The sequence below is a fragment of the Motacilla alba genome, chromosome 4, assembly GCF_015832195.1.
Source record: "Motacilla alba alba isolate MOTALB_02 chromosome 4, Motacilla_alba_V1.0_pri, whole genome shotgun sequence".
NCBI classification, from domain to species: Eukaryota; Metazoa; Chordata; class Aves; order Passeriformes; family Motacillidae; genus Motacilla; species Motacilla alba.
This window is the reverse complement of record NC_052019.1, coordinates 25,353,662-25,381,230: the sequence shown is the minus strand read 5'-3', so window position 1 is coordinate 25,381,230 and position 27,569 is coordinate 25,353,662. Positions and strand designations below refer to the sequence as shown.

The 27,569-nt window shown below is 36.7% G+C and overlaps 1 protein-coding gene across 2 annotated transcripts in view; it reads left to right on the top strand.

Annotated features, from left to right (window-relative positions):
- CORIN (corin, serine peptidase) overlaps positions 1-27,569 on the top strand; it is a 118,064-nt gene that overhangs the window by 70,899 nt on the left and 19,596 nt on the right. For both annotated transcript variants that reach the window (XM_038134464.1, XM_038134465.1), the window contains exons 8-16: positions 1,498-1,608; positions 2,162-2,278; positions 5,467-5,565; positions 10,082-10,313; positions 14,261-14,406; positions 15,144-15,251; positions 19,418-19,531; positions 21,924-22,034; positions 22,736-22,865. In XM_038134464.1, the coding sequence (XP_037990392.1) occupies positions 1,498-1,608; positions 2,162-2,278; positions 5,467-5,565; positions 10,082-10,313; positions 14,261-14,406; positions 15,144-15,251; positions 19,418-19,531; positions 21,924-22,034; positions 22,736-22,865 (1,168 nt within the window). The remainder of the gene's footprint in view (positions 1-1,497; positions 1,609-2,161; positions 2,279-5,466; positions 5,566-10,081; positions 10,314-14,260; positions 14,407-15,143; positions 15,252-19,417; positions 19,532-21,923; positions 22,035-22,735; positions 22,866-27,569) is intronic.

Genomic DNA, 27,569 nt, shown 5'->3' with positions numbered 1-27,569 from the left:
ACATATCAGGACTGCCTAAGCCAGTAAACCTTCTCCTTAAACTACTGAAAGAGTAATATACCCTGCTCTTACTGGATTTGAACGAAGTGAAAACAGCTCACAGTTTCTATATGAAATTTAAAAGGGTTTAAAGGAGAGTTCTGGGTCAATCCAAATCTTGAAGGCTTTTGTATTTCTAAGAAATACTGCTATTTTCAATTTGCTTTAAACTAATTCCAAAAGATGCTTCCTTGCTAGCTTGACTGGATTTAACTGAGAGTAAAGCAAACTATATGAGGGCACTGGTGCTGCCAACTGTTTTATAGCTGAGCTGTTTTTACATGAGATTGATAGTGAAGTCATATGTTTTGATTATCAAATTCTGTTTCTTTCAAATTGTCTTTTCAGTCAACTTTGCATGTTCTCCTGACCCTTACCTAGCTACTATATGTATCTGCCTACACTTAACTTCCACAGGAGAAACAATGAAGTTTTGACATTCAAAAAGAATAATCTTAGCATATAAATATTGGGAAATTTAGAAAACCTTACTTTTACTAACTTTTGGTCCTGTTACTACACCTGAGAGAAATTAAGTGTTTTAAGATATTTTTAAACAGTTAAAATATTATTTCTCACTTTTTTGTTTTTGCTTTTCTAAGGAAGAACAGAAAGAATATAAAATCTGAAAATCAAGGCACATTTTTTCTGAGATTTTTTAAATATTTCTTCTCCAAATTAAGCACACTCTAAGATTTTTCAATATTTTCTTATCAGTTTTGGTTTTTTAGTGGGTTTTTAATAAATAATCTCACTTTGAAGATGATTAAGTTTTTCTAAATGTTAATCTCCTATCTTTCCTACCTTGACATAGGTTTTTTTCTATACAATTTTTAAAATCTAAGGTTTTGTTTGTATAATTGGTTTTCATAGCAGATTTGGAGGAGCGGACTATGTGTGTTTTCTCTATTTTTATGTAAAGTCAGTGTGCTCAACAGAATTCTTTGTGCATTCAGGTAGAAAGAGTAAGATGACAACTGGAATAATTTCTTTGTAGATAATTATTATGGAAAACAGCAAGTACATGCAAAAATACAGTTTCTGAAGTTGAGAAGTATTTTTAAAATGTCTTAGTAAAAAGATAAATGAAGGAAATTATTTTCTCTGATGGTTGCTGAAAATGTTGGTCAACTGAAAAGCATTCCCTGAGATGGTAAGCCAGATCTTCTGATGGTCTTAACAAATCTTAGAAACTTGTTTATTTACAGATAGTCACAGCTCTGCACCTGAGAGAAGGAATGAGTGCATCACTATACAGGCAATACAATTAAGATTATATGTAACTACCATCTGCAAAAAAGTCTGCAGATAGAAAAAATTTCTTAATATAATTTATTAATGCAAAAAGCCTCATTAATAAGATTAGTTAATAAGCATAGAACAATGGATCAGTAATATAAAATATACTGATGGTAATTTAGCATCCTTTTTCTTTCTTCAAATTTGCATTTTATGTAGATTGCAATCCAGTGACACATCACCAGTGTGGAGAGGGGAGATGTATAACAGCTGATTGGGTATGTGATGGTGACCATGACTGTATAGACAAATCAGATGAGATCAATTGCTGTAAGTTCCCTTAATCTCTAAATTATTTTTTCTTTCTTTGAAAACTAAAAAAAGAGTAAGATAACTAGTTTACTCACTTGTAAGGCAAAACTATAAACTAATTTTATTTCAGAAGTTCACACTTGACAAATGTCTGTTTTCAGTAGACAGCAGCAGCAAACTAAACATTTATTGCCTTTGTTGAGAAGTAAAGCATTACTTTGTGTTAGAGCTTCTTGTTAATTACAGAACTAGCTTTTTGTTAATTGTAATGTTCCCACTATATGAGTAAAAATTATGTGCATTTTTTTTCCTTGGGGAAGCTAAGACTTCATCTCAGACTGTTGCTTATACCTGACATTTATATTTTCAGTCTCTGTAGGTAAAGATCCGTGCAGCTGCAGCTATGGAAAAATTAGCTGGCACATAATGAGAAATGGCTCCTGATCTCCAGTGCTAAGCAGTGTTATCAGCTCCTCCTAAAATAACTTCAGTGTGATGTTCAGATATAATGCAGAGCTTCACTGAGCTCATTGATCAGAACATTGTTTTTTTAATACTTTTTTCTCTCTAGCATGTCACAGTCAGGGTCTGGTGGAGTGCAGAAATGGGCAGTGCATTCCTAGTGCATTCCAGTGTGATGGAGATAATGATTGTAAAGATGGAAGTGATGAAGAGAACTGCAGTGAAAGTAAGGATATGCCTCATTTTACTCTTCATATTAAACCTACCATTGACTGCTGTGTTCCACAGTGCCTTTAGCTAAAGCTGTCTGACAAATAACTTTCTTTACCTTTCAAATAACACTTGCTAAGGCTGGTTGGTGTGTGCTTTCACACAGGCATTTGTAAGCAGACTTCTTTTAATACTTAAAATTATTAAAAAAGGTGAAGAAGTGGGGGTGATATTTAGCACAGTATTTAGTTGTCTGATATAATTAGCTGTTACTTGAAATACATTGTTTGGAGCAATGAGAATCTACTATTACAGGAATTGGTGTCATTTGAGGAGGAATTTTCTCATTAAAATCCTTTTCTTTATCAGAACTTGGGAATCAGAGAAAGAATGTTTTCATAAGAAAACTAGTGATTTAGTGTGACTAAGGGAAAATATATGAGAACATAACTTTTCACAGCTACTTGATAGCTGCCTTTTTATGGACTCCATGAGAGAAGAGGAAACTAAGCAATGTATTGAGCCCCAGAACATGGCTTTCCAAAGACACTCAGAAAGCAGTGTTGTTATGTTGTGATGATTTCAAAATCTGAAGGTATTTTTCACATGTAATTCTCTTATTCCTGGTAAGGTATAGGTTCAGATTGCAGCCTTTCCTTCAATGCAAGAATTATTAATGCCTTTTTTAAATTAATCGTATTTTAAAGAAATTAAAATAGTTAACCTTATGCAGATACACAGTGTGATTATATAAGCCTTATTTCTTTAGGAAACCAGTCTAAAAGAAATCCTTTCATAAGCATGTTACTCAGTCCCTTCTTTCCCTAGAAATTTCTTGGGATCTTCTTACTCCAATTTAAATACTTCCATTCCAAAAAATACCTGAGAGGCTGAAACACAGAAATTATAATTATTTTTCTTCACTTTTAATGTTGACATTATAAAAAGGTCTTGCTTGAAATATCTTCTAGTTCTGATTGTAGCAATCTAAAAACACAGAAACAAGTTTCTGTCCTCAGTTCTGACTGTGCACTTTCACAAAATGTTCACCTTTATTCTTTCTTGATGTCCAGTCTCAGTTTTATCCTATGAATTCTTTTATCCTCCCTTTGTCTTGCATGATGTGGGCTAGAAGCCAGTGATGTATTTTGTTTTCACTGCCTCTTTTTTCCCTTTTGATGTTGAAGCAATGGTTAAAAATCTTTTTTTTTGGTAGGATGAATAGGTATAGGTTAAAATATTCAAGCAGTAGTATTGGGTGATAATTATGTATTCAGTGATCTCATTACATGATAAAATTCTTGGCATTAAACTGCAGAGCTTTTAAATACAAAAATTATCCAAATTTTTATTATTAATTCTTCAGTGTGCAAAAGTTCTATCCAGTATTTTGCAGTATTATGTATAGAAAAATTCTTTCTTTAGGTAACCATATCCTATCCATCCTAATTTGCATGGGAATATGCTGGCAGAATTTAGATTTCATTCATCTTTAGTTCTTTGCAAAGTCCATGTAAAACCAAGGCAGAATTCTTGTTTGTAACTTACTATTGTGCTTCTTATATATTTTGTTTTTTCCACCAACTGCAAAAAGGTGTAGTAGGACATTCACTTATTACAAAACTTTTCTGCTCTACAAATCAAATTTTAAAAATTTGGATATGTCTATCAGAGTCAGTGGAGTTAGGGCTAATGGAGTCTGGAGTATTGGTTTTGTTACAAATACAGTAAATATGAGAAATCAGCACAGAAGTTTGAGGTCAGGGTGTAGTGACTTCCCCTTGCCTATGAAACGATACAGGGATCTTGTGTCCTTGTAGCAGTATATACATTCAGATGTTACAATTGACTGTTGCTTCATCTCTACCTGGATGAGAAAAGTGGTCTCCTTCACTACATGCCTTAAGGAAATGTAAGGTATGGCATCTGTCTATGAGTACTGCTCTCATTCATTTTGTGTCAGCAGAAATCTAATATAGATGTATGCACAATTGTTTCTGTGGTCTCTTCAAAAGATAGGTACAGTGTGTTTGTAGAAATTCAGCATTATTTGTGCGAGGATCAAAAGAATCTACCTTGTAGCACAGGGATTTTTAAAGTATAGGAAGGAGTTGGAATAAACTTTAAAAATAATTTTAATGTAAATATTTGGGATAGCTTTAGAAGTCAAAAGGCTTTTCCTGCCTTTCAAGTTGCATTTTGCAGTCAGATGCAGTTGTAAAATAAGATTGTCAATCATTATAGCAAAGAAATGACCTCTGTTGCTTCAATATATAACATGCATGAATGGAAGTAAGTCCACATAATTTTGATAGATATGATTATATCATCAGTGCCTTTAGACAAGATTGTTGTCAAGGTTATTGACAGCACCTTCTGTATGTGCAATGGAGGGATGAATGATTAATGTTAATGGGCAGTAGTGCAATACAAATACTAAGCAATCAGGGCAATAAGATATTTTAAACAGGATAAGATGATGAACGCCATCTGTTTAGTCTCTCCTTACAGAATAGTAAACTAAATGACTCATTTTGCACATGGAAGAGAGATTGTAATGGTTTGGAAAGGAGCTAGTACAACTATGAGAGAGAGAAGTCCAGGGATTTGTCAAATAAAGTAACTACTCAAGTAGTTCAGAAACTTTTGATGAAGTGCTGGTTTTATTTATTCTGAAGTCCATCATTAGGACCATAGCATTTTTGTTTTTCTTTCTGTTGCTGTTTTTGTTTTTTTTTTTTAAAGTCAAAGGAGGACAGTTAGTCTTCATCTCTGACCTTTCTTCAGGATGTCTTTTATTGTCAACCAAAACAGTCATAAAATGAGAAGCAGATCAATTGACTGGCACTGAAGAATAATTCCCAGACAGTGTTCTCTTTCAGCTAGGACCTATTGTTCTTTTTGAAATGTGATTTGCATGACTTTTCATATTCTACATGATAAATGTCTTTCAGAGATCCATGCCTCTCATTCAGAAAGTGGGATATATTTTTTTTACATTGAACAGAGGAGTAAGAAGTGAAAACTGAGCAGTGTTGCATGTTTTTCTTCCTTACTGCGCTTGAAGTGCTGTTGGGTACTTACTGAAATATGTAAAGGAAATCCTTAATTTTTATGTAAACACTGTACTTTCTCATTATTCTCCAGTCATTTTTATAAGTCTGGTAAATAATTTGAAATAATTTGAAATCCTGCTTCCCTCAGATCAAACCCTCTGTCAGGAGGGAGACCAGAGGTGCTCTTCCTGCCCTGATCCCTGTGGAGCTTCTCCCTGTGAGATGAGAAACAGCCAGGCAAACTGCAGTAAGTAGGTCATGTGCTTCATACTGTTACTCTTTTAGGGTGTTCTAGTTTATAATGAGGATGTAGGGTAGAACACAGTAAGTAATACTGTAATTTTCTAGCTAATGTAGATGTCTAATGACTAAGCTTTGAAAAGGGCAGTGTTGAAGCAAATGTGTCATCAAAGCTCTTCATTGTTGATGTCTAGGATTTATGGCATTTGACACTGAGGTATTTTAATTTTCTCTTCTGTGAATTTTTATATTTCCTGAATGGGTGTTTACCATTGCACTTTCTCTCAGCATTTAAATAATTTAATTCAGTGTCTATGTAAAGTGAACAGCATAGTGTAAGTGTAAAGCAGAAGATACTGATTTATTTTCACAATATAAAAACCCCATGTTACAGTATTTAGTAGTTTGGAGAACTTTTAGACTTTAATGAAGGAATGATTTTGGTATTCAAACTGTAAAAACTAATTACACTTTTGACCAATACAAACAGTAGAGGATCAGGGTCTTCAGCTCTGTGTGTCCTCATCTTTGTGCTCCACTATACCACTCCATGCAAGGTTCCTGTACCAATTGTGCACTTGCTTCTGAATAGCTGCTTTTCTCAATTGTGCTATGTGAACAGGTAATCAATAGAAATATATTTGTCTATGTTTTGAAAGTGGGGCAGAACTGTATTAAAAATTACTCAAAAATAATTAAAATTTAGTGTAGTGTTAATACAGTCACATCAATTCAGGTCACCTTGACAGATGGACAGGCTCAGCTTCACTTACAGATTATTTTTACACAATTCATGTGTGATTGCTTTGTGCTGCAGTTCTCTCTGCAAGGTATGCTTTGATACTGTATGCTAGCTTGTGTGGATAATGTCATTCCATCTAGAATAGAACTGGCATGGGAAGGTCAACTAGTCCAAACTCCATATTCTCTCTAGAGTTGTGACTATTACCTTCAAGCGTTTGAGACAGACACCACTCATACTGGGGCCTTTAGATGCTGCTAAAGTAAAGCTATAATGCACTCTATAAAGCATAAATGCTTTACATGTGCTTCTATCAATGCTTTGCCTAAGTTTTTGTAAAGGAATAATCTTACGTACCATGTTTAGCATTAGAAGGAAGCTAGGTAACACCTTTGGTAACAAGGCCAAACTCCTGATCAAATCAGTGCCAATTAAGTTATGTTGCCCATGATCTTGTGCAGCTGAGCAGCTCTATCCTTAAGGACAGAGATTACAAAATTATTCTGAGAGATCTGTTTCACTGTTAGAGCACTTCTATTCTAAAAACTTATTTTCCATATAAATAATTGGAATTCTTTGATGTCTTTTGTCTCTCATTCTATTCCTGCATGCTTCAAAGGGTCTGGTTCCACCTGATTTACACCTTCTGTTTAACTGCTAAGAGCAATAGGATCTCCCATTAAAGATTATCTTTAAGGCTCCTTCCAACCCAAACCACTCTATGATTCTATGATTTTTGACATGTAATATTTGAATTGTAGAGCAATGTTCCTGTGCCATATTATGAGAAACCCAAAAGCTTTTTCATGAAGATGTTTCCTCAGCGTATTATGGGCAAGTTCTCTAGTTCTGTAGTTCTTAGCAGGAGTAAAACATAGTCTGAGCTAGTCTTCTAGATCATCTCACTTTGTCCTTTTCTAGTCCAGTGGATATTTAATTGTTTATACACAATGAAACAGCAAGACAGTTTGGGAGAGATTTTTCTTGCATAACATCTGCAAGTACTATTGTCTCTTTTTCATATTATTTTCATTGTTCATATTTTGACCTGAGTTATTTCGTCTTTGGTGACACATGAGAATTCTCATGAAAAATTTCAAGTTTTGACAAAGCAGTACTTCTTGGCCCAGATTATTATCTGGTTGAAAAATTCCAAAGTGTAGGCCACATTTCCCAATACTGAATATGATGGATTTCTTCCAAATGTGATAGTATCAGATCAGTTTAGGCTGGCATTATAATGTATTTACAATATATTTAGGAAAACAGAATGGATATCTAAAGGGAGAGAGTAAAGAAGACAGGGCTCGGTGACAGGATCAGAGGGAATTGGCACAAAATGAAGCACAGGAGCACAATGAAGCTCTGATGATAAGCACTTTTTTACTGCAAGTGTGACTGGACACAGATTGCCCAGAGTGGTTATAGAGACTCCAATGGATAGAGGAAGTTAATAATAAACACTGGAAGATCTTCAGTCCAGGCACTGTCTATGTAGTAATGTCTTGGTATGTGGATTTTGGTTTTTTTTTTTTTTTTTGTTGTTGTTGGCTTGGGTTTTTTGTTTGTTTGGTTTGGTTTTTTTGTTTGTTTGTTTGTGGGTTGGGTTTTTACTTTTGTTTTTTTGTTTTGGTTTCCTTCTTTTAATTCATGATGAAAGACGCAATGAATTTTATTCCTTTTTCCCTACTCATTAGGTTGTACTCACATGTGTTATAGATAAGGAGTAGCAGGACCTCTTAAGCTGTAGGACAGACTCAGAAGGAAAGCCTAACATTTGGGTTACTTAGCATGAGTCAGATGTTCCCCTGGACCATATGTTCTGTTTATTACTCTCTGGATTGTCAGGAATTGCATGTGAGAATCAAAGTTGTTATTTTCAAACCTACAGTGACACTTTTGCACATAACGTAATGGAAGCTTTCTAAACACAGTGTGGAAATTATAATAATATTGAAAACATGTACAGAGCTATCCTCCAGCAGCATTTCAGTAGACTAGATTTTCTTCCAGAATTCACTTAAACCCCTATAAATATGAGGCGTAATAAAAGAGGATGGCATATGTGCATTTCAACCCTTTAATCTTGAATAATGTTATGTTATACAAACACTTAGAATATTGCATGTACTTTTGTGGTCATCCTGAAATATTGGTAAATGTGAAAAGTTCTGTGCACATCAAAGAAAGATGTTTACTGGCCAAAATCAAAACAGGAGCCCAAACTGATCTGGGCATCTCAGGCAAAAGTGTGGAAGGACAAGGGATGGGTCATCATGAAGGAAAGGAAATAGCAGGAATGTCAGGAGAATTGTTAAAGTCATTGAACCTCACGTACCCTGAAGATGTGACTAAGTGGTTTGAGACAACAGAAACAGTTCAGTATTAGTACTATGCCAGGATTTACAGCTTTAGCAGGAAAAGCTGTAATGTAAATGTAAAATGAGCTTTGTGATTGTCAGAGTAGGAGTACGTAGTGAAACAAGATGCAACACCAAGTACCAGACCAAGAAAGAGTGCCCAGTTCTGCTGATTAGCTGAATAATTGACTGTTGGATCTTCTTCCAGCTTCTCTCAAAGATACAGCTATGGGGTGACACAGTTGTCACACTGTACTAGCAAATGATGCTAGCAACTGGCTAGCAGAGAATATCAGTCATATTATGGTATAATTGCTCCCAGAATAGGCAAATATATGCATTTTTTTTACTTTTGATAGGGATGCTTTTTTTGTGGAAAGCTTTGTCAATATATCCAGAATAAATAAGTTTAAACAATTTGACACTCATCTCAATGCAAAATAAAAAGTTGAATTTCAGTCTGAATTGAACTGGAATTCTGTCTGTAGTTTTCTGTTATGGTGGAAAACTGAAAAAAAAATATTTCTGAATACCAGTGTGAGAAGAAATACAAAAGCTATACAATTTTTAGAAATCCAGAATACTTGGCTGGTTCAAAATTTGTTGTGATAAACTCCCAAAAGTTGGAAGTTTTTTTAATGTAGCAATAATATATATATATAATCATAAGGACTTGTTGCTGTTGCATCTGTTTTGTCTTTGCTTATCATTCTAATTTGTTACTAGTTATGTCTTACCCAAATTAAATATTAAATTGTAGACTGTCTCTTGCTCAATGCTTGTGCAATACATAACCTAATTTTCCCCTCCTTCAGATCTTGATAAACAAGGAAAAAATTAAAAGCAAATCCTGGCTTCTGTTTTCTATACAGCGAAGTTGTGCAGTCTCTGTCACTAGAGACTTTTTACAACCTGACTGTCCCAAGCCTTGAGAGAGCTGATCAGTCCTCAGAGCTGACCTGCTTTGATCAGGGCATTGGAGTAGAGACCTCCTGAGATCCTTTCTAACCCGAAGTATCCAAAGATCTCTGTCTTCCTAATTTTGGCAACTGCCCTGTCAATGTGAGGTGTGTCATGGTAGCATAGTGGTACAGCAGTGTGTTGCTGTACAGTACACACTGTACTTGTTTAAGGATGGTTTATTTTATCACCTTAAAGTTAAGATGTTGCTAGAAAGTTAATGAATATTAATAAGGAAATGTAAGTATCTTAATGGGTTATGAGGTTGGCAGAATTCAAACCCACCTTTACTGGTATGAATAGGCTTATAAGGGATCCCTAGCTCTGGAACTTGTAGTTTCTCAAGCTTGAGAGGATATCCCGTGGCTGATAAATTTGTTAAATAAGTAAAGAATTATTTCTTCTGTATTTAATTTAATCTCACACCATTTGTGGTTCTGTTTGTTTTCTCTCCGTGAAAGGTCAGTGTGAACCAATTACTCTGGAACTTTGTATGAACTTGCCTTACAACTATACTTATTACCCAAACTACCTGGGCCACAGGACACAGAAGGAAGCCTCTATCAGCTGGGAGTCTTCCCTTTTCCCGGCTTTGGTTCAGACCAACTGCTACAAGTACCTGATGTTTTTTGCCTGTACAATCTTAGTACCGAAATGTGACCCCCTTACAAATCAGCGGATCCCACCTTGCAGGTACTATACCAAACCGTATTTCATTTAATTCTTGACTGTCTGTCATAGTAGTTTTCCCCAAGTTTTATGCTTTCATTGAAAATACCAAAAAATTTGCTTTGGATTTCTATAGGAAGAGGCTGCTGCTGGCCAGCATGCCCATGTCCCTCTTTGGAGGGCTGCTCTCCAGTTTGTGCCCAGTGCTGCTCCATCCTAGGTGCAGGATCAGACATTTGTTCTTGTTAAATTTCATGTCCTTGATGATTGCCCAGTGCAAAGGCCTCTCGTCCCTTGAGAGTCAACAGGGTCAGCACCATCTCTCGGTTTTGTATAATCAGCAAGCTTGCTCGTGATGCACTAAACTGCTGCATCCAGACCATTGACTGACGTACTGACCAAGACAGCCCTGCAGCTGAACCCAGAGGGGCAGCACAGGTGACCAGTCAGCAGCCAGATGCAGCCCTGTTTGCCAGGACCCTTCAGTTTTTCACCCGGGGCACTGAGAGCCTGCTGACTCCACTGTTGAGCGAGGTGACAGGAAGGGTACTGTGAGCTTTGTATGTGGTATTTTCCATTTCTGTGTGTTTGATTGGAATTTTGCCACTATAAAGGGTGTTTAAACAAGGAATAAATTAATTTACTTTGGAACATTAGCATTTTGTAATAGCTCCTTGCATTAGTACATTACTTGATGTAAAGCCCTATCCAAATGCTCAGTGAAACCTGAGATTTTAATGAATGTTTACTTTTCTAAATTAGGAGTGCCACATCGTTCTGAATTCCAGGCTGACTTAGGTTTTCTGCTGGTCAGAGTAATTATTCCACCATCCTCACTGAGTAACATCACTGTGCTTTTAGAGGTTATGCCTGTAATTTTTCTAAAGAGACTGTGTTTTGTAGATCTCATGGCTTTCTTAGCAGCAGCTGTTGCAGGTTAGGAGATCCAAAAAACTTGACCAACAGGCAGAGCCCTTTGACCTACTGGCTGCTACAACCCTCTCATTCTGTATTTCTGCCTCTTTTATTGGACCTACCTTGACAATATTGATCAATTAACACCTTGTGTTTGAAAGAAAAGTGCATGAAAAATTGCAGTACACAGCCTAAAAATTCTTATCAGGTGATACTGTTGGCAAATAGATAACATTTCTTTGTCTAGTGATCCACTTCTTAGTGCAAGGTAAGAGTGAACCACAAGGAAGTTATGAATATATTGTTAAATTTTCACATAGGAACCTAATGTGAAAGAAAATATTGCATACAAAGTTACAGAGGGGTTTGTGTAAGCTCTGGTCAGGCTTCCTAGTTTGAAAATCAACGTATGTTTGGTTTTTTTTGTTTTTTTTAAAGAAAGCAGTGTAATAAATAAAAATGGGATTAACTTACTCTGATGTAGAGGGACATAAGTTAAATTGTAGGCTCTTTTAGCTAACAGATTTTAGGACATGTCATGATACAGTTGAATAGACTTCAAATTTAAAGTACTAAAAAGATGAATGGCAACTTAGAGAAAGCACAGAACAATTTAATATGATAGGAACCTCTGGGAGTCACCAACTTCCTGTTCAAAACTGGTTAACATCAAATTTAGACCAAATTTAATATGCAACATAAAACTTAAAATCATAGGATTCAAAGCTCTACTTTTACAATAGTTTTTAGGTTTCACTCTTATGTTAGGTCACGGATACAGAGAGTTTTTATCAGGAAGGGGCACCTTTGGAGGTCCCACTAGATCTGTAGTATCTGCTTAACAATTAACATTTTAGGGAGAATTTCAGATACCTATATAATGTAAAAACCTAAATGTTTTAGAAACTTACACAAAAATAAGCTCATACCAATAAAAATTAAATAAATTTGATATTTCAATATAAATATAAATCTACTTTACAATTTGAAGCTCTGAGAAGAGAAAATGTTACATTGTAGAACAGAAATTATATTCTGAGGATCTGCTGCTGACTTTCAAAGTAACTGCCCTCTTGTTCAAATATATCAGTGATTAATTGAGATTAACAGGACATACATATTGTTTTACCTGTCTTTTCCTGTAAACGTGAAACTGAGCTCAGCTAATGCAGTTTTTCAGGGTTACGCTTTTTAAGTCAGTATACTTTCCAACCATGAATTGCACATTAGTGTTATAATTCTGAATCTATTATAATATCAACTTATCAGAGAAGCATTAGATTTTTTTTTAATACAGGCACATGGATCTGTTTTCTGATTCCAGATAGTATAACTAAATTATTTTAATTCTACTCCCCCTATATAAAGCAGCTGTCCCTGCTTTGCAAGGCTTTTTGTCATGCTTTTTTTGTCATGCTTTGTTTAACTGAAACAGTCTTTATAAAGTTTTATTCAAAGTAAGTGATTTTTTGACAGGAACTGAACTTATTGTTTTTTATAACATTCATTGATCTATCAAGTATGTTTTCAATTTCTGAACATTATTCTTCGTCTCTGATAAGGAGTTGACAATATTAGTCCAAACCTACTTTGATGTTTAAATAGATTCTAATTCTTTCACCACATACAGACAAGTAAATGGCTTATAGTGCCTTGGAAAAGGTCAGCTTTGACCAAAGATCTGAGTGAGCAGAGAACACAGGACAGAAGTGGCTTAGATATCTCTGCCATATTATCATACTTTTGTTGTGGGTTTTGTTTCTTGTCATTGGAAAATAAAAATTGTGGCATCCAGAAATCTAAGGTTATAAAGTGGTGTCAGTCAACCTTTTTGACATTGAGGAGGATGTAAAAGGAAAGAGTTTGTAACATGGTTGACTGACATCAATGCATTCTGTCAATTCAACTCAGTGATGAATTGTTTGGTGTGGAAAAACATGGACTCTTCTTCATCTAATTCCTCAAAACAAAACTAAATTTGGGTGTATTAATACTGTATACAAAATAGCATAAAATAATAATCCTAAATGGATTTGCTTTGTTGGTTTTGGTCACAGCATTTTCCAAAGCTAATTACAAGAAAATAAAAATTCAGTCAGTTAAAAGATCAAAGGAAAATGAGTGGAATAAAATGCCTTCCATGAAAGGACTGTCTCTAGAAGAAAGATGTGTAAATAATCAAAATACATGAAGGCAAATTAAAATTACATGGAAGAAATAATAAAAAAAAAGGGTGGGATCCTGTCGTTGAATATTTTTCAACCTACTAGGATCCCAGACAAAAGCAGTGGCTAAATGTTTCAAACATTAGGGGATTTTTCTATTATGCCTTTTTCCTTTGTAAGTTTGAAGCATTTGACAATGGGTATTTTGAGAGAAAACATGGGTGATTTTTAATCTTAAAGGATTGAACAAATTTTGCAGTGATTCCCATCTTTTATATGGTTTTAAAAAAATGCTGCAGAAGGACTTTATTCATGTCTTTTCCTGATTTGAGCAACCAAACTTGTCTAACAGCAGATGAAGATGTAGAAGGTATTCTGTTGCTGTAACTGACAACAGCCTCAAGAAAACAGCCTCGGGCTGGTTTGAGCTTTGCTTTTCCTAAAGTTTTAATTTTGTTGAATTCCCTGGGGAGTTTTTTACTCTTTTGTTTTCAGGCTTAAATATTTTGTCCTTCTGAAACCACGTGGTTTCTGAGGTAGCATAATCAGAAGAGGTAGTGTTTCACTCATACAAAATGTGTTTGTCTTTTTCCCTGAAGGAGAGCAGTTACTGCTTCTTAAAAATCATTCACTGCCCTCTCTTACAGAGGAGAGCATGTTTGTGAGCAGTTAATTTGTAAACCTGTTTATAACATAATCACACAACAGTAACTTAGATGTTTTAATATGAAAAAAATACTTCTATCAAAGAATGCTATGGTTGAAACACTGTTTCTCTGATTTTTTTTGATCTTCATGTTTAACTTCGTCCAGGATTATTATCTTCTAGTATCTGTGAATTTCCAAGCCATTCATTCAGTTATTTGGTGCAATTCTGCTTTGTCTCCTCAGGACATTATGTGTACAGTCTAAGGAACGCTGTGAGGCTGTGCTTGGCATTGTAGGTCTGCAGTGGCCAGAAGATACAGACTGCACTCAGTTTCCAGATGAGAACTCGGACAACCAAACCTGTCTAACACCAGATGAAGATGTAGAAGGTATCTCCTACACATATTACAGCAACTGAAAGATTTAAATGGGTTCCCAAAGTCACTGGTGTTTGTTTTTTTCATACCTCCCCTTTAAATTATAATATTAAAACTGTGGAAATTATTCCAAACTGAGTTCCTCTACTCAGCCATGCCAGTCTCTTGGCAGAATTCTTTGCTGGATTTCTTGCTTCAGGGAATTGCTAGCACTCAATCAAAGGGTAACTTAAAGATCTGCCAACTCTGTTCCACTCCTTTGTCCCCAAACGGTGAGATGAGGCAGAAGCAGTGAAAGGGTTAATTAGTGGAAAGTTATACCTGGTTTTCATTAGTTGAAATAGACACGTAATTGTCAATCTTTTTTTTTTTTTTTTTCTTTTGTCCTGGGGATTTTTTATACTTTTTATACTTATTCCAATGCATAATACACCACCACAATGGTGAGGAGAGTAGCTAGGAAATCAGGAAATTCATAGCCACAGTCTAAACATTGATGCCAGTGATTTAGCAAAGCAATGACATTTGATAGAGGGCAGCATGGAAGGGAGAGCTCTGGAAAATGTTGTTCACCACGTTCCTGGTGCAGTTACGAAGAGTCTCGCCTGATGCATGGTTCCAGTCTCACAAGCCTTCTATCTGTGTTATTTACCCTTCTGAAACAGCCTGGGTGACAAATCAGTGCCCATGTCATGATTAAGCTTTTATCTTAGGCAGTCCTGTTTGTCCCTGTTGGTTGTCCTTGACAGAGTGCTCCCCCAGTCACTTCAAGTGCCGCTCTGGGAGGTGCGTCCTGGCGTCCCGGAGATGCGACGGACAAGCTGACTGCGAGGATGACAGTGACGAGGACAGCTGTGGTAAATAAATGCCATCAGTTGGAACGGAGGGCAGCTGCAGCACTGGGAAATGAGCTTCATCTTTCGTTCAGCTATTTGAATTGTAGCATGAGAGTTCAGAGAAGGAGAACCCCCCCCTTTTTTGTACACTTAAAAGTATTGGGGTTTTTTTAAGACAGTATCAGTAAGAATACAATAGCAAGAATCCTTCTTAATCAACATTAATACTATTTGTGATAACTGATCATCTAAATTCTGATAGCCATACTCTGGGATGTGTCAGTATTCCTTAAAGAATCAAGCTAAAAAATTTCTGCAGATTTAGTTTTTTTCATATTGCTGAAGACTTTACTGAGCTAAAATGTAACTCCCTGGCAGATTAAATCTTGAATCTGCAAATGCAGTTTTAAATTTATACATGACAATGTTCTCGTTAGGATGTATAGACAAAAGATGTCATTGTGATATATTGTGTTGCTGAAGTGGATTCTGCATGTTTTTTCAGATTGGTCAACCTCAAGTTACAAGCATAAACCCTCAAAGTTTATTCTCCAGTATGTTTCTGAGTTTACTTTTAGCATGGATGCTTTTGACTTTTAACTTGAGGAGATATATTGAGCCTGAAATAATCAAGCAATCTCTTGGTCACTACGTATCCTTCTACCTGCTGGCAGGACAGTTTCAGAAGGAGAAAGGAGTTCTAAATATTTATTAATTGACTAAGCTGTAGCTTTCAGGGAGGTCTGCATGCAGGCCTGGCATCCCTAGGGGCAAAGACAATAATCATACATCACTAAGGATTTAGAGAAGAGGTGTGCTTATGAGCAAAGGATTGGAAAACATTGCAGCAGAGTAGGGCTAAGGTGCACAGCCTGTATATTTTAACTGAGAATGGGTTAAGAGGGAAGCTGTGTTTATGTAAAAAACAAAACTGTGGAAATAAGAAAATTTCTACTCAGAGACAGTAAAATAAAATCCAACACCTAGCTAGGCTAAAGTTCAATCTTGGCAGCCTTATAAAATGCCTCTTTTTAAAAAGCAGGTTCTTTTTTAATGTTTGCAATAGCCAAGGGTTTATTTACCCCCATGTGTGATGTGTTCTCAGTCTCTGGGAGTTTCCAGATCATTCTTGTACTCTCTCTCCTCTTTCTTTATTTCTTTCCCTCCCCCCACCCCTGTAAAAAAGAAGGAAAAGGAAAAAAAGAAAAAAAAGGATATGCTCTCTGAAATATGATTTAATATTAGGTCATTCTCTTGTTTGGGTTATAAAGGAAAGTCAGAACTGATGATCATGGTGATTCTTTCACAGTTTGACATCTCTTTACTTTTAATCAATTGTCTCAGTTGTCCTCCCTGCCAAATATTTTTTTGTTGCCACCAATGTTGAACTCCTTAGAAAACGAATTGTTAAGTGTCTTTTAGGATAATTTTATTGTCCTAGACATTAACATATGAAGTATTGTTCTAGTATGTAACATTTGTTTCTGGAGTGGATCTCTCTAAAGTCTAGACAGAATGTCACAAGCAATCAGCAGAATTCTTATCAGTTTCTATAAATATGGAAGACTGTATCAGCTAGGAAATTACTGCTGTCAGGGTGACATTACATTGACCACGGCTAATACTGGTACTGAAAAACAAAAAGTCCTTGTAGAGCTCCAGGAGTAACTGTCTCTTACTTATTCATATTCCATGTGTGCAGGACAAAATCAAAACTTGATGATCTTTCCATGTCTAAATGGATAGCTCAAATTTTATTAGCTTCATGCTTTTAAATTGGTTCTCTAACATTAAAAAAACACAGAATGTTTAATTTGAAACCCTTGTATTTCAAGTGCTTTATATGATCGACGTGGAACAACTTTACAGTGCAGGGAGGAGGAGGCTGAAAAAGCTACAGCTTTCCTATGCTTAGACTACTCTGGCCAAATAATCTAAGTTAGGACCATCCAAAGGGACTGAGGTATAATCTCCCCATGCAGAGCAGAGCTGTATTCAGCACCCACTGTCTCCTGTCAGCAATCCCTGCCGTGCTTTCACATGGGCTTTGTGAGAGGACATCTCAGCCATGCAATTGCAGTGGCATGCTGAGACTTTAGTGCCATCTACACTGGGATCTGGGGAGAAAATTTGACTGAGATTACTGGAAGTGAGACTTCTGAGTGCAGTAAAGTGCAGGGAAGTAATTTCAAAAAATATTATGAAAGATGCCAGGAGAGTTTGTGGTATTAAATATTGTAGTTGGTTGTAATTGAATGCATTAAATTGCTGGCTGCTGAGCAGTGCCTCTGGCAGGGAGCAGGAGAGGGTCCTACACCTGCTAAAGAAATTGAGGACATAACATTCATAGCCAATACTGTCTTTCACTATTTTCTGCAATCTGGGTTTTGACCTGTAGTATTTTAGGTGAGAGAAAAATGACATTAATGATTAATGATAATTGTGTGAGAAATATATATATGGACAACAATTGGTAACATCATATTATGAAGAAGAATGAAGGTAAGATCATATATGAAACCATATCTCTTGTCAAAGTGGATTTTAGAGATGGGGGTAATGTACATATAGACGAGTTTTCCTAGCTCTGTTTTCACTTCCCTTTTCTTGAATTAAAAATGTATGTCACAAAAATAATTAGAGATGAACTATAAATACTTCAAATGGTAGATGATCTCTACCAACAAAACAGTGTCCATGAACACTGAATTCAGTAACTAGCGAATTTTTCATAGGGAATTGTCTCTATATTTTTCTATGTGATTAGTTTTGGAGAGTCCTGGTACAGTGTAACGCTGTAATGTATGATGAAGAGAAAAGGAAACATGTATTTAATGAGTTGTAAACACTGCTAAAAATTGCAAAGTTCATAAATTATGGGGAGTTTAGGCTTTTTTTTATTTCATGTTCATATCAAGATCCTAACATGGCATTCCTTGTTTTGTGTAAGAGTTGAGATTTTTTTTTTTTGGTTTAAATTAATTTTTCATTAGTAGTTATCACAAATATTGTCAAGAAGGAGATCTGGAAAGGGGTGATACCCAAGAAAGTTGTTTGATCATGAGGAATTTGTTTCAAAGGTTAAGGCTATTTATTTCTCTGGGCTTTAACATTTATTTACATGGTTTTTCAAATCTAAACAAAATCAAGCCCCCCACACATCCAGGTACAGGTAAAACTTGAATAAATTTTTCTATTAATCCAGTAGGGATTCCCTGGTTCATATTTGTAAAATATGTACTTCAGAATTAAAACTTCTTGGAGACAATGTATTTGCTTAGTAACTTACTGCTTTCACCATTCCAGGCAAAGAGAGGCGCTGCTTTAAATACTGTTTTTAAATTTATACCTGAACTATTTGCATGTATGAACATCAGGGCTATCAATTGAATTTGCCCTTAGATTAAAGTGAAAAGTATCATATATAGAACAGGCCAAACAAGGCAATCAAAGAATCTTGTTTTGTCATTTTAATGGCTTCCTACAAAACCAGAGTGTCAGACATGCAGGGCATTAGTATGTCAAAGTCTTTAAACTGGTATCACAATAAAATACTTTATTAGTTGATGGAAACAAGAAGAGGAATAAAACAAGAGAAAAGTATTTTCTAAAATGTAGCTTGGGCTATTCTTAATTTCCTCTACCTGACTAACAGAAATTTTTCTATCAAAGCACTTTGATATAGTTTTGTATCACTTCTCTTTCTACCTTTCATTGTGATTCTGAGTTAAATTCTGCATCAGCACTGCCAGGAAAAATGTATTTCTACAGTGTTTCATGGAGATTCCATGCTTTTATAGGATTTGCTTTTGAAAGACTGAGGAATTTCTACAGACTTCAGAGTTGTAAAAGTTCTTATATAACTAGCAAATGTATTTCAGGAAGAGTGGTGTATGGGTTTTGAGCTAATTGAGCAAATGCCTAAACCATCATAGATATGTATAATGTGTACTCATTATACAATTATTATTTCAAAAGCACTGAAGTGTTATAATATTTAGATCCATTTACCAAGTGTGCATTGTGCCAATCTTATTTCCATTTCTTCATTAGTAGCTATTCTTCGTACCTTCTAAAATTTATATTGCAAGTGAAAATATTTTGTGTATTTTGGGACTTTTAAGGAAGAAAACAGTTGATTCAATATTGCATGCAAGTATTTCAGAAGTGTGCTTCTCTGCCTCCAGGTTGTAGAGAAAGGGGTCTTTGGGAGTGTCCTTTGAAGAAGCTGTGCATCAAACACACTATGATCTGTGATGGTTTCCCAGACTGCCCTGACATGATGGATGAAAAGAATTGCTGTAAGGACTCATGCAGTTTGTTACTCCCTTAAAAGGCTGATCCCATTTTTGGAATGTTGGGGTCCAAAGTAAAAATGCTTTATGCTTTCTATAGGCAGAAAGAATTAGTTATTCCCTGTTCCCTTTTCAGTTTGTCAATGGCACCAATTTCTCTCTTTCCTCATCTTGTGTCCTTTGTTGTTCACATCCTTGGGTCCTTGCTGTCTGTTTGGCCACTCTCGTCCTCTTTTTTTTTTTTTTTTTCTTTTTTCTTTTTCCCTCCTTGTTCCTGTGTCTTTGTACTTTTATTCCTTGTGGATTTTTGGCTTCTTTTCCCAGGTTTCCTTAACTTCATTCCATACAAGCATTGCTCATAGGTGGTCACTGCTCATTTTTTCCTTGATTTCTACTTGATTTTACTTCTGATCTGTTTTTTTGGTAAATATCCTTGTTTAGTTTCTTTCTTGATTGACATTTCTTAGATTCCGTCTCCCTACTTGGCTCCACAGATTTCTTTTGCTACGCAATCTGTGATAACAATCAAGATCCGGAACTTAGGAGGGTGCACTGGTGGCGTGGGCGCGCAGTCCATGTGCCCATTGCAAGTCTGTTTGAAGTGCTGGCAGTGAGCAGCCTGCACCCTGCTCCCCTGGGGGGGCTGCCCTCAGTTCTGTTCCCACTGTTTCCACCTGAGAATGGGATTGGAAGTGGTGGAACATCTGCGCACAGCAGCTGCTGTGCAGGCTCCCAGCCTGCATACTAAGCTGGGAGTGAGTGCCCTGGGATGTTAGCTCCACTTTCATCGATGTATTAGTGGGACTCTGAATTCTCCTCTTGAGAATATCTGGTGTGTGGGCAAGCTCCCAAGACAAGGAGATGGTCTGCACAAGAAAGGAGAGAGATCATTGCTTGGTAAAGTAGGTTGAAAACTGAAATTCTCTGAGTAAACCTGGCATTTTTTTCATTTTTGCTGGGATGTTTGGATATAATTTTGTGATTTAAAAGAAGTTGCACCTGAGTCTCTGGAGTTCTGTTGGTAGGAGCAAAATGGTAGGCACATTTATGTGCTAAGTGAAGCCTATGAATCTGTTTGCCAAAATGAACTATGGCCTGCATGTATCGCTAGATCAAACTTGGTTTGTTTTTGGGAAGCTGAAGCTCACAAAACATTTCTTAATCTGCTTTTCATTGTAAAGATTATACCATTTAGCTTCCAAGCTCTGTGCTGTAATCAGAGGAGGAGTATTAAAGTGGAGGTGGTATTAAAGTGATTTACTCGTGATCACACATTAAGATCATGACGGAGAAAAGATTACCAAAGGGCTAAGGTTAAGCTAGTTTATAATTATCAGAGTATATTTTCTCTCTGCTTTTGATTAGGGGCTTGAATAGTCTAAAATGGCAGCAAAGTTTTCCCAGCTGAGGGCTTCCAGTTTTTGAATTATGCTCTCTCTGAAAGGTGGAATTAAAGTGCTTTTTCTGGTTTTGCATGCTTTATTCCAGAGCTGGAAAGATCAGGAGTAGGCAGCACTGCCTGCTCTATCTGCGTGGTTTTCACTATGGAGTGCACTTTTTGTACAAGTGTTGCAAATAAGTGCTTGGATTGTATGGCAGGAAAAATGCTGTACATCAGCCACACATGGGCACAGCTGAATGCAGCTCCCTTCCATGCATTCTCTCCCTCTCTGCCCTCCCCCAGCTCTCAGAATTCCCTAATGATGAGGTTTATAGAAGCTGGAAGGGTGTTAGTGAGGAAGGTACTGTGCTTCTACACACCTGCCTTTTGGAAGAGAGGTTGTTGAGGGAGAACTAAAAGTCATTTACAAATGGAAGCTCTTGTGGTTCCCATACTGAACAGAGTCTGGAAATCCATATGTAAGGTTACCAGCTGTGAACTGGAACATGTCTATCACTTCAGCAGTTCTCTACCTCCAAAGTGGAGATAAAAATAAATACATAATTTTCAAAAGCAAAGGAGAATTCAAAAATTAATATATAATTGCTGTGGATGAGATATTCATTGTGGTAAAATATTTTTTTCAAAAACCATGAAGAACTAAACAAATTTGGATCAGTGGGCTAAAAAGCACAGAACAGTATTTTCTCTTACAGCTTCTGAGGGGCTTAGACAGGTTTCATATAACAAGACCACAAATGATACTGTGTAATCCCAGATCTTGCATTTGTAGACACTCTTCCTTTGCTCTGAATTGCAATGCCCTCTGTCACTGCGTGGCAGCAACCACCTTCTGCATCAGTGGTATCCATGCTGAATTTTGTTGCAAATCTGCTTCACTTACTTTTTCCATAAATCTGACTGTATCTGTCTTCACCCTGTTCTATTTTTCATCTCAATGTGAATTTCACTTTGATCGTGTCTTTCTCAGGAGGAGGCATGTTTTTGTCTTTGCAGCATTTTGTGACGAGAGTGAGCTGGAATGTGCCAACCATGAGTGTGTGCCCCGTGAACTCTGGTGTGATGGGCAGGCAGACTGCAGTGACAGCTCAGATGAATGGGACTGTGGTGAGTTTCTTCTCAAAGTGGTGTTTGGGTGATGGTAGTAATCACTGGTGATTGAATTCAGAATACAGTGGTGGAGAGGTGCTCCCTTCGTTAGTGAAGAGAAGACTGGGGTGAGGTTGGGAAAGCGTGCAAGGAAGTGGGCAGAAGAGAAAGCATAAGCTCAGTGTGAAATGTCCAGTGGAAAGAGACAAGAAAAGTGATATAGCAAGAAAATGTGTCGATGATGTGTGTAATCTGGAACGTATTGTGGATAGAGGAGAGATTAAGAAGGTGTTGAGATTTGGAAGGACTTTATGAGAATCTTTTTTGCATGTGATAAAAGCAGTTCCTAAATTTTAATATACAGATTAAGAGAGAAGAAATGGTGATGGTCTTTCTATCTAGATTATCTAACTAGATTAAGGCTATAAAAATTAAGGCTATCAGCAACCCATGTGAATCTGTGCTGGTCAATTAAAAGTATTTGGGTCTGTTCTTACCCTCTCGATGCCTTTGCTGTTCAGTATTTATGCTGTTCACTCTTAGCAAGGTTCTGATAACCACACTTGCCTTGGTTTTAAATTGCATAGCTATTCAGCATGTAAAGCTAGGAAAAGTGCCAGCAACTTGGAAGAATCTTGAATGCAGTTGTATGCTTTCAGTTTTCTATCTATAAAACTATTTGAAATAATACTGAAGTTTTCTTCCTTTTTTCTTTCCAGTTACACTGTCCAAAACCAGGAATTCCTTGATGCTCCTGACCATTCACAGGTCAGCTGCTGATAACCATGTTTGTGCTGATGAGTGGCAAGAAGACTTAAGCCAACTGGCCTGCAATCAGATGGGTTTAGGGTAAGGTCAGTAGTTTGTAGCTTTGATGAATTTCTTAGGACAACTGGAGTGCTGGAGTTAGATGTGAACTATCATTGATCACTACAATGTTAGACCTAGTGTGGAAGTGGTTCACAGAGAAAAGAGGTAACGAAATTTTGTGAACTATGGCAGAATTTCACTAAAATCTAGACACTTTCACCACTTTATAAATATTGCACAATTGTTATTAAGAGTGTTTTGCCAGGGCTCAGTACATGAGCTAACAGTTATTGCTGAGGCTAAGAATGTAATACTCTGTTTCTTCCTGAAGAATTAAAGCAGACTTAGGAAATAGAGGGAAAAACATCTTCATTTATTTGCTTTCTGCAATAAATACTGTAAGTTAGACAAGTGGATCTGTTTAACTTGGGCGTCTCTGGACAACAAACTGTTGAGGGTTTCTTTGTGGAACTCAGAAAAAGAAATAGCCTCTAAGTCTTATTGCATGCACAGTAAATTGTGGAATAATTGATGCAAAATATAACTGTTGGATAAAAATCAAGTTCAGCTGCTCTGATATTCACAGCTGTCTCTTACTGGGAAGAGGCAAATCTGATGGTATATAAGGCTGTCTTTTGCCAGTGTGAATTAAGAGGTGTCTTTTCTGTTTGCTTTTCTCCACTACACAAACTGACATCATTTGTACCTCTCTCAAAGTACACAGGAGGATAAAGACCCTGTGTTAGGGAGTCTGCACTTAATGTACTCTGTATAGTCTGGCACTGCAGGGATACTTGGCATCCATTCTAACAGATGCCCTGAAGTGAAGACCACCTGTAACTGGACTGCCTGCCATTCTAACACACAGCAATTTTATACTCCTCTATCTAGTTTAGTGTAGCTAGATAATATTTGCATTATCTTTTTGCTTTAGCTTTACATAGCATCCTAATAAAGCTTTATAGAATTGTAGAACATACTGAGTTGGAAGGGACTCATCAGTGTCCTTGAGTCCAGCTCCTGGCCCTGTGCAGGACACCCCAACAATCACACCCTGTGCCTGACAGCATTGTGCAAATACTTCTTGAAGTCAGAAAGGCTTGATGCTGTGACCTCTCCCCTGAGGAGCCTGTTCCAGTGCCCAACCATCTCTGGGTGAAAAACCTTTCCCTGTTACCTAACCTAAACCTCCCCTGATGCTTCACACCATTCCCTTGAGTCCTGTCACTGGTCACAAGATTGAAGAGATCAGTGTCTGCCCCTCTGCTTACCCTCCTGGAGTAACCAGGTGACCTTAGACGCCCCTCATACACCTTCCCTTCCAGTCCCTTCACCATCCTCATGGTCATCTTTTGGATGCTCTCTAACAGTTTAATGTCTCACATTGTGGCACCCAAAACTGCCCACAATATTCAAGGTGAGGCCACCCCAGGCCAGAGCAGAGCAGAGCAGGACAATCCCCTCCCCTGCCCAGCTGGTGATGCTGTCCCTGTTGCCCCCCAGGACACAGTTGTCCCTCATGGCTGCCAGGGCACTGCTGACTCATGTTCACCTTGCCATTGGTACTAACATAAATTTTGCTTCTCTTTCCCATGATGCTTGCTGCTGGGAAAATGAAAATGGATTCAACTTTCACAACACCTCTGATTCCCTCCTTTTTTCAGAGGTATGCCCAGGCTGAAATCAGCATGAGTAGAAACCTACACTTTCCTGCTTCTTCACTGATGCTTGCTAACAGGTGTTGCCAATCCTACACTTTTAAGGAACGTAAGAGACAAAAATTATTCTTAAATCTCACAACTCCATTTTCTAACAGGGTGACATATTCTACAACTTATTTTTTCTACAAGATTTTTTAGTAGGGACAGACAGGCAATTGTGTCAAGGCAGTTGGAAACTCAATTCTGAATTCTACAACTTCTCAACTACTAATTTCTAATTCTTTTTTGCAGTACTTTAGAAAACCAGATAAGTGTTTGTCTTTCCTTTCTTAATACTCCATTTTGTCAATCACCTGAAGCCTGATTTTCTTAGCTATTCTTCAAGTTTTTGTGGAATGGCACTGCCAAAACTACAGTAAATTAGCTTTAAAAAGCCATAAGAAGAACAAAGATTATATTGCATTACCAGAACTGATTTCCAAAAGGAGTAATTTGAGCAATACAGCTATTTAATAATTTTGTTAACATTGCATAGGGATTCAGTGAAAATATCACAGAGGCTAATGTTTTCTATATGGTGAAATGGAAGACTATATAATTGGAATTTCATGCCACTGTGTAATCTGATCTGAAGCCATGAACTTCATCTCTTGGCATTTATGTCCTATACACCTTATTTGACTTATAACAAGAATGGCTGAATGAGAGGTTGACAGTATTGGTGTTTTAAACAAGTTCTTTCTACTCACCATTGAGGGTGCAGGTAAATTAGGCTGTATATTGCACAGAACTCAAATAATGTTAAAACATCTCCTTTTTACATTAAAAAATTATTAAATAAATATGAAATATTTTATGCAGTGCTTTTCTGCAAGTATTCCCAATGGGAACAACTTCATTTTACTCCTTCAGAAAATTAAAGCTGTGAATGTACAAATTCTGTCCACATTGGAGCACACTGCAGAACAACTCAGTTTTGTGGCTGTGCAAATTTCTTTAATTATTACTTACAGCAACACTTGATTTTGCTTTAATAGTGCTCTTGTTTATACTTAGAGAAAAATAACACATGTGAGATATCAAATTGAAGACTTATTAATGCCTTAGATCAGGAATTACAATAAATGATAGCTTTTGGAATTTTTATTTTCTGTAAAGCTCTGCAAACTAATAACTGTCTGGTGCTTTGCCAAATAAAAACTCCCAATTACTATGTCATGTGGCAATGTTTAAAATATAAAGGCAATGTCTTTCTAACAGCTTTTGGATATTTTAGTTATTTAAAAGCAGCATATTTTAATACTTGAGGCTAAATTAATCTGAAAAAACAAATGAAGATATTGAAGTGATAGTGGTTAAAGTTAGGTTAATTTAATGGATAGTGGTAACACATTTTACAGAATAGCAGTCTGTCTGTTTGGAACGTATAAACCTTCAGTCTGAAGCAACATGAAGAGTTAATTCTATTCTGCCCATTTCACCAAATGCAAGCAGTTTTGCTGGCTGTTTTTCAGTTACAATTCTACAGACAATGTGGTTTTCCAGTTTTTCATAGCACCACTCATGGAATGTGTTGTGTGATGCATGATGCAACATCACACAAAGCCACAAGTTCCAAGCATTGTCTGAAAGGCTTTGGACTAATGATGGCTGGTGCTCAAGTTATGCAACATGTATTCTTAGCAGTTCTTATGTTTTCCTCTAGTACAAAAGATGTTAAATTTGTTTGTTTGTAATGCTGAGAGCTTAATGGGAATGCTCAAGTCTTAGGTTTCACAGTTTACTACCAGATGGGACTATCATGCCACCTAATCTGACTGCCTCTTTATGTCAGGATATAAAAGTTTATTCTGAGACTTCTGACTGAGTCCCAGATTTCACTACAGTGAATTTAAATGCAGTCTCTGGCAATTAGTTTTTCTGTTAACACATGTAGGGAACAGAACAGCAATCAGTCTCACATCTGTCCTGGTGTGTGCTAGAGGCTACGCTGCTGAGGATGTACTGTGTAGTTCAGAACGTTGGAAGAATGTATTTTGTCATCATGTTCAATTGAAGAAACCCACTTTCCATATACTTGGAAGTCCACATTCTTTGTTGATGAAACGGCAATCATAAAAGCATGGTCTGCTCGGCTCTGAAATTTGATAAAGGCAGTAGTGGAGTTGTTCTGTCATTCTGGAAAATATAGTGGAATAATTTGTCTTTCTTGGCTGCACTAGGATGATACAGCAAATAAAATAAATTTCAAGAGTTGGTACTCAGCAGAGTACAGGGGAATTTTACTTCACCTGCTTGTTCTGGTCTAGTATCAGGGTAAAACTGCAGCTGTCTACCAGGTTACTTGTTTTTAAAAATCTCCTGTTATCTCTTCCTGTGCCTGCTGCTCCTTTTCTTGGAGGCTGTGTCACTGGTGGTCCACTGAAACCAGCAGCTCCTTTTCCTTCTTTCCTCTCCTCTAACATCTGCTGTTCATGTACTTATGAAAGAGGTGGGCAAGTCTGTTGTTGCTGCCTGGCTTTCTGTCTTTCCTGGTGCTTTTCACTCAATGTCTTTGGTATAAAGATCTTGAATATTGGACAACTGAGCAGTCAAGCTGCTGGACAAACAATCTCTTGTTTTCACATGATCTAGTTTGGTTTTTTTATTACATTATAACTATTTCTGTAAGAAGAATAATGGAAGCTCAGCTAATGTTTTATTTGCTCTAAGAACCTGACAAAAACAAAACCCAGAATCCTTCTGTAATACCCATGTAATAAATTTGAACTTCTGAATGAAACTTCATTTTCTACAAGAATAGACATGACATTTAGTGAAACAAATTCCATGCCAAAGAGGAAGTATTTGTTAATTCAACTCGTTAATTCAATCTAGATTTCTAGATCCATTCAACAGAATGTAATATACTCTTAGCATACCTTGAATTTATTAATGTTTTCCGTGGCCACAGTGTTCTGTTAATCCTGTAGATGATGTAGAAAGATGGCAAATTTTTCACATTTCATTTAATTTTTTAAGAATGGCAACTAATTACTTATTACTGAGATTTACTGAAAATAGAGCTGTGGTAGATGTGGAA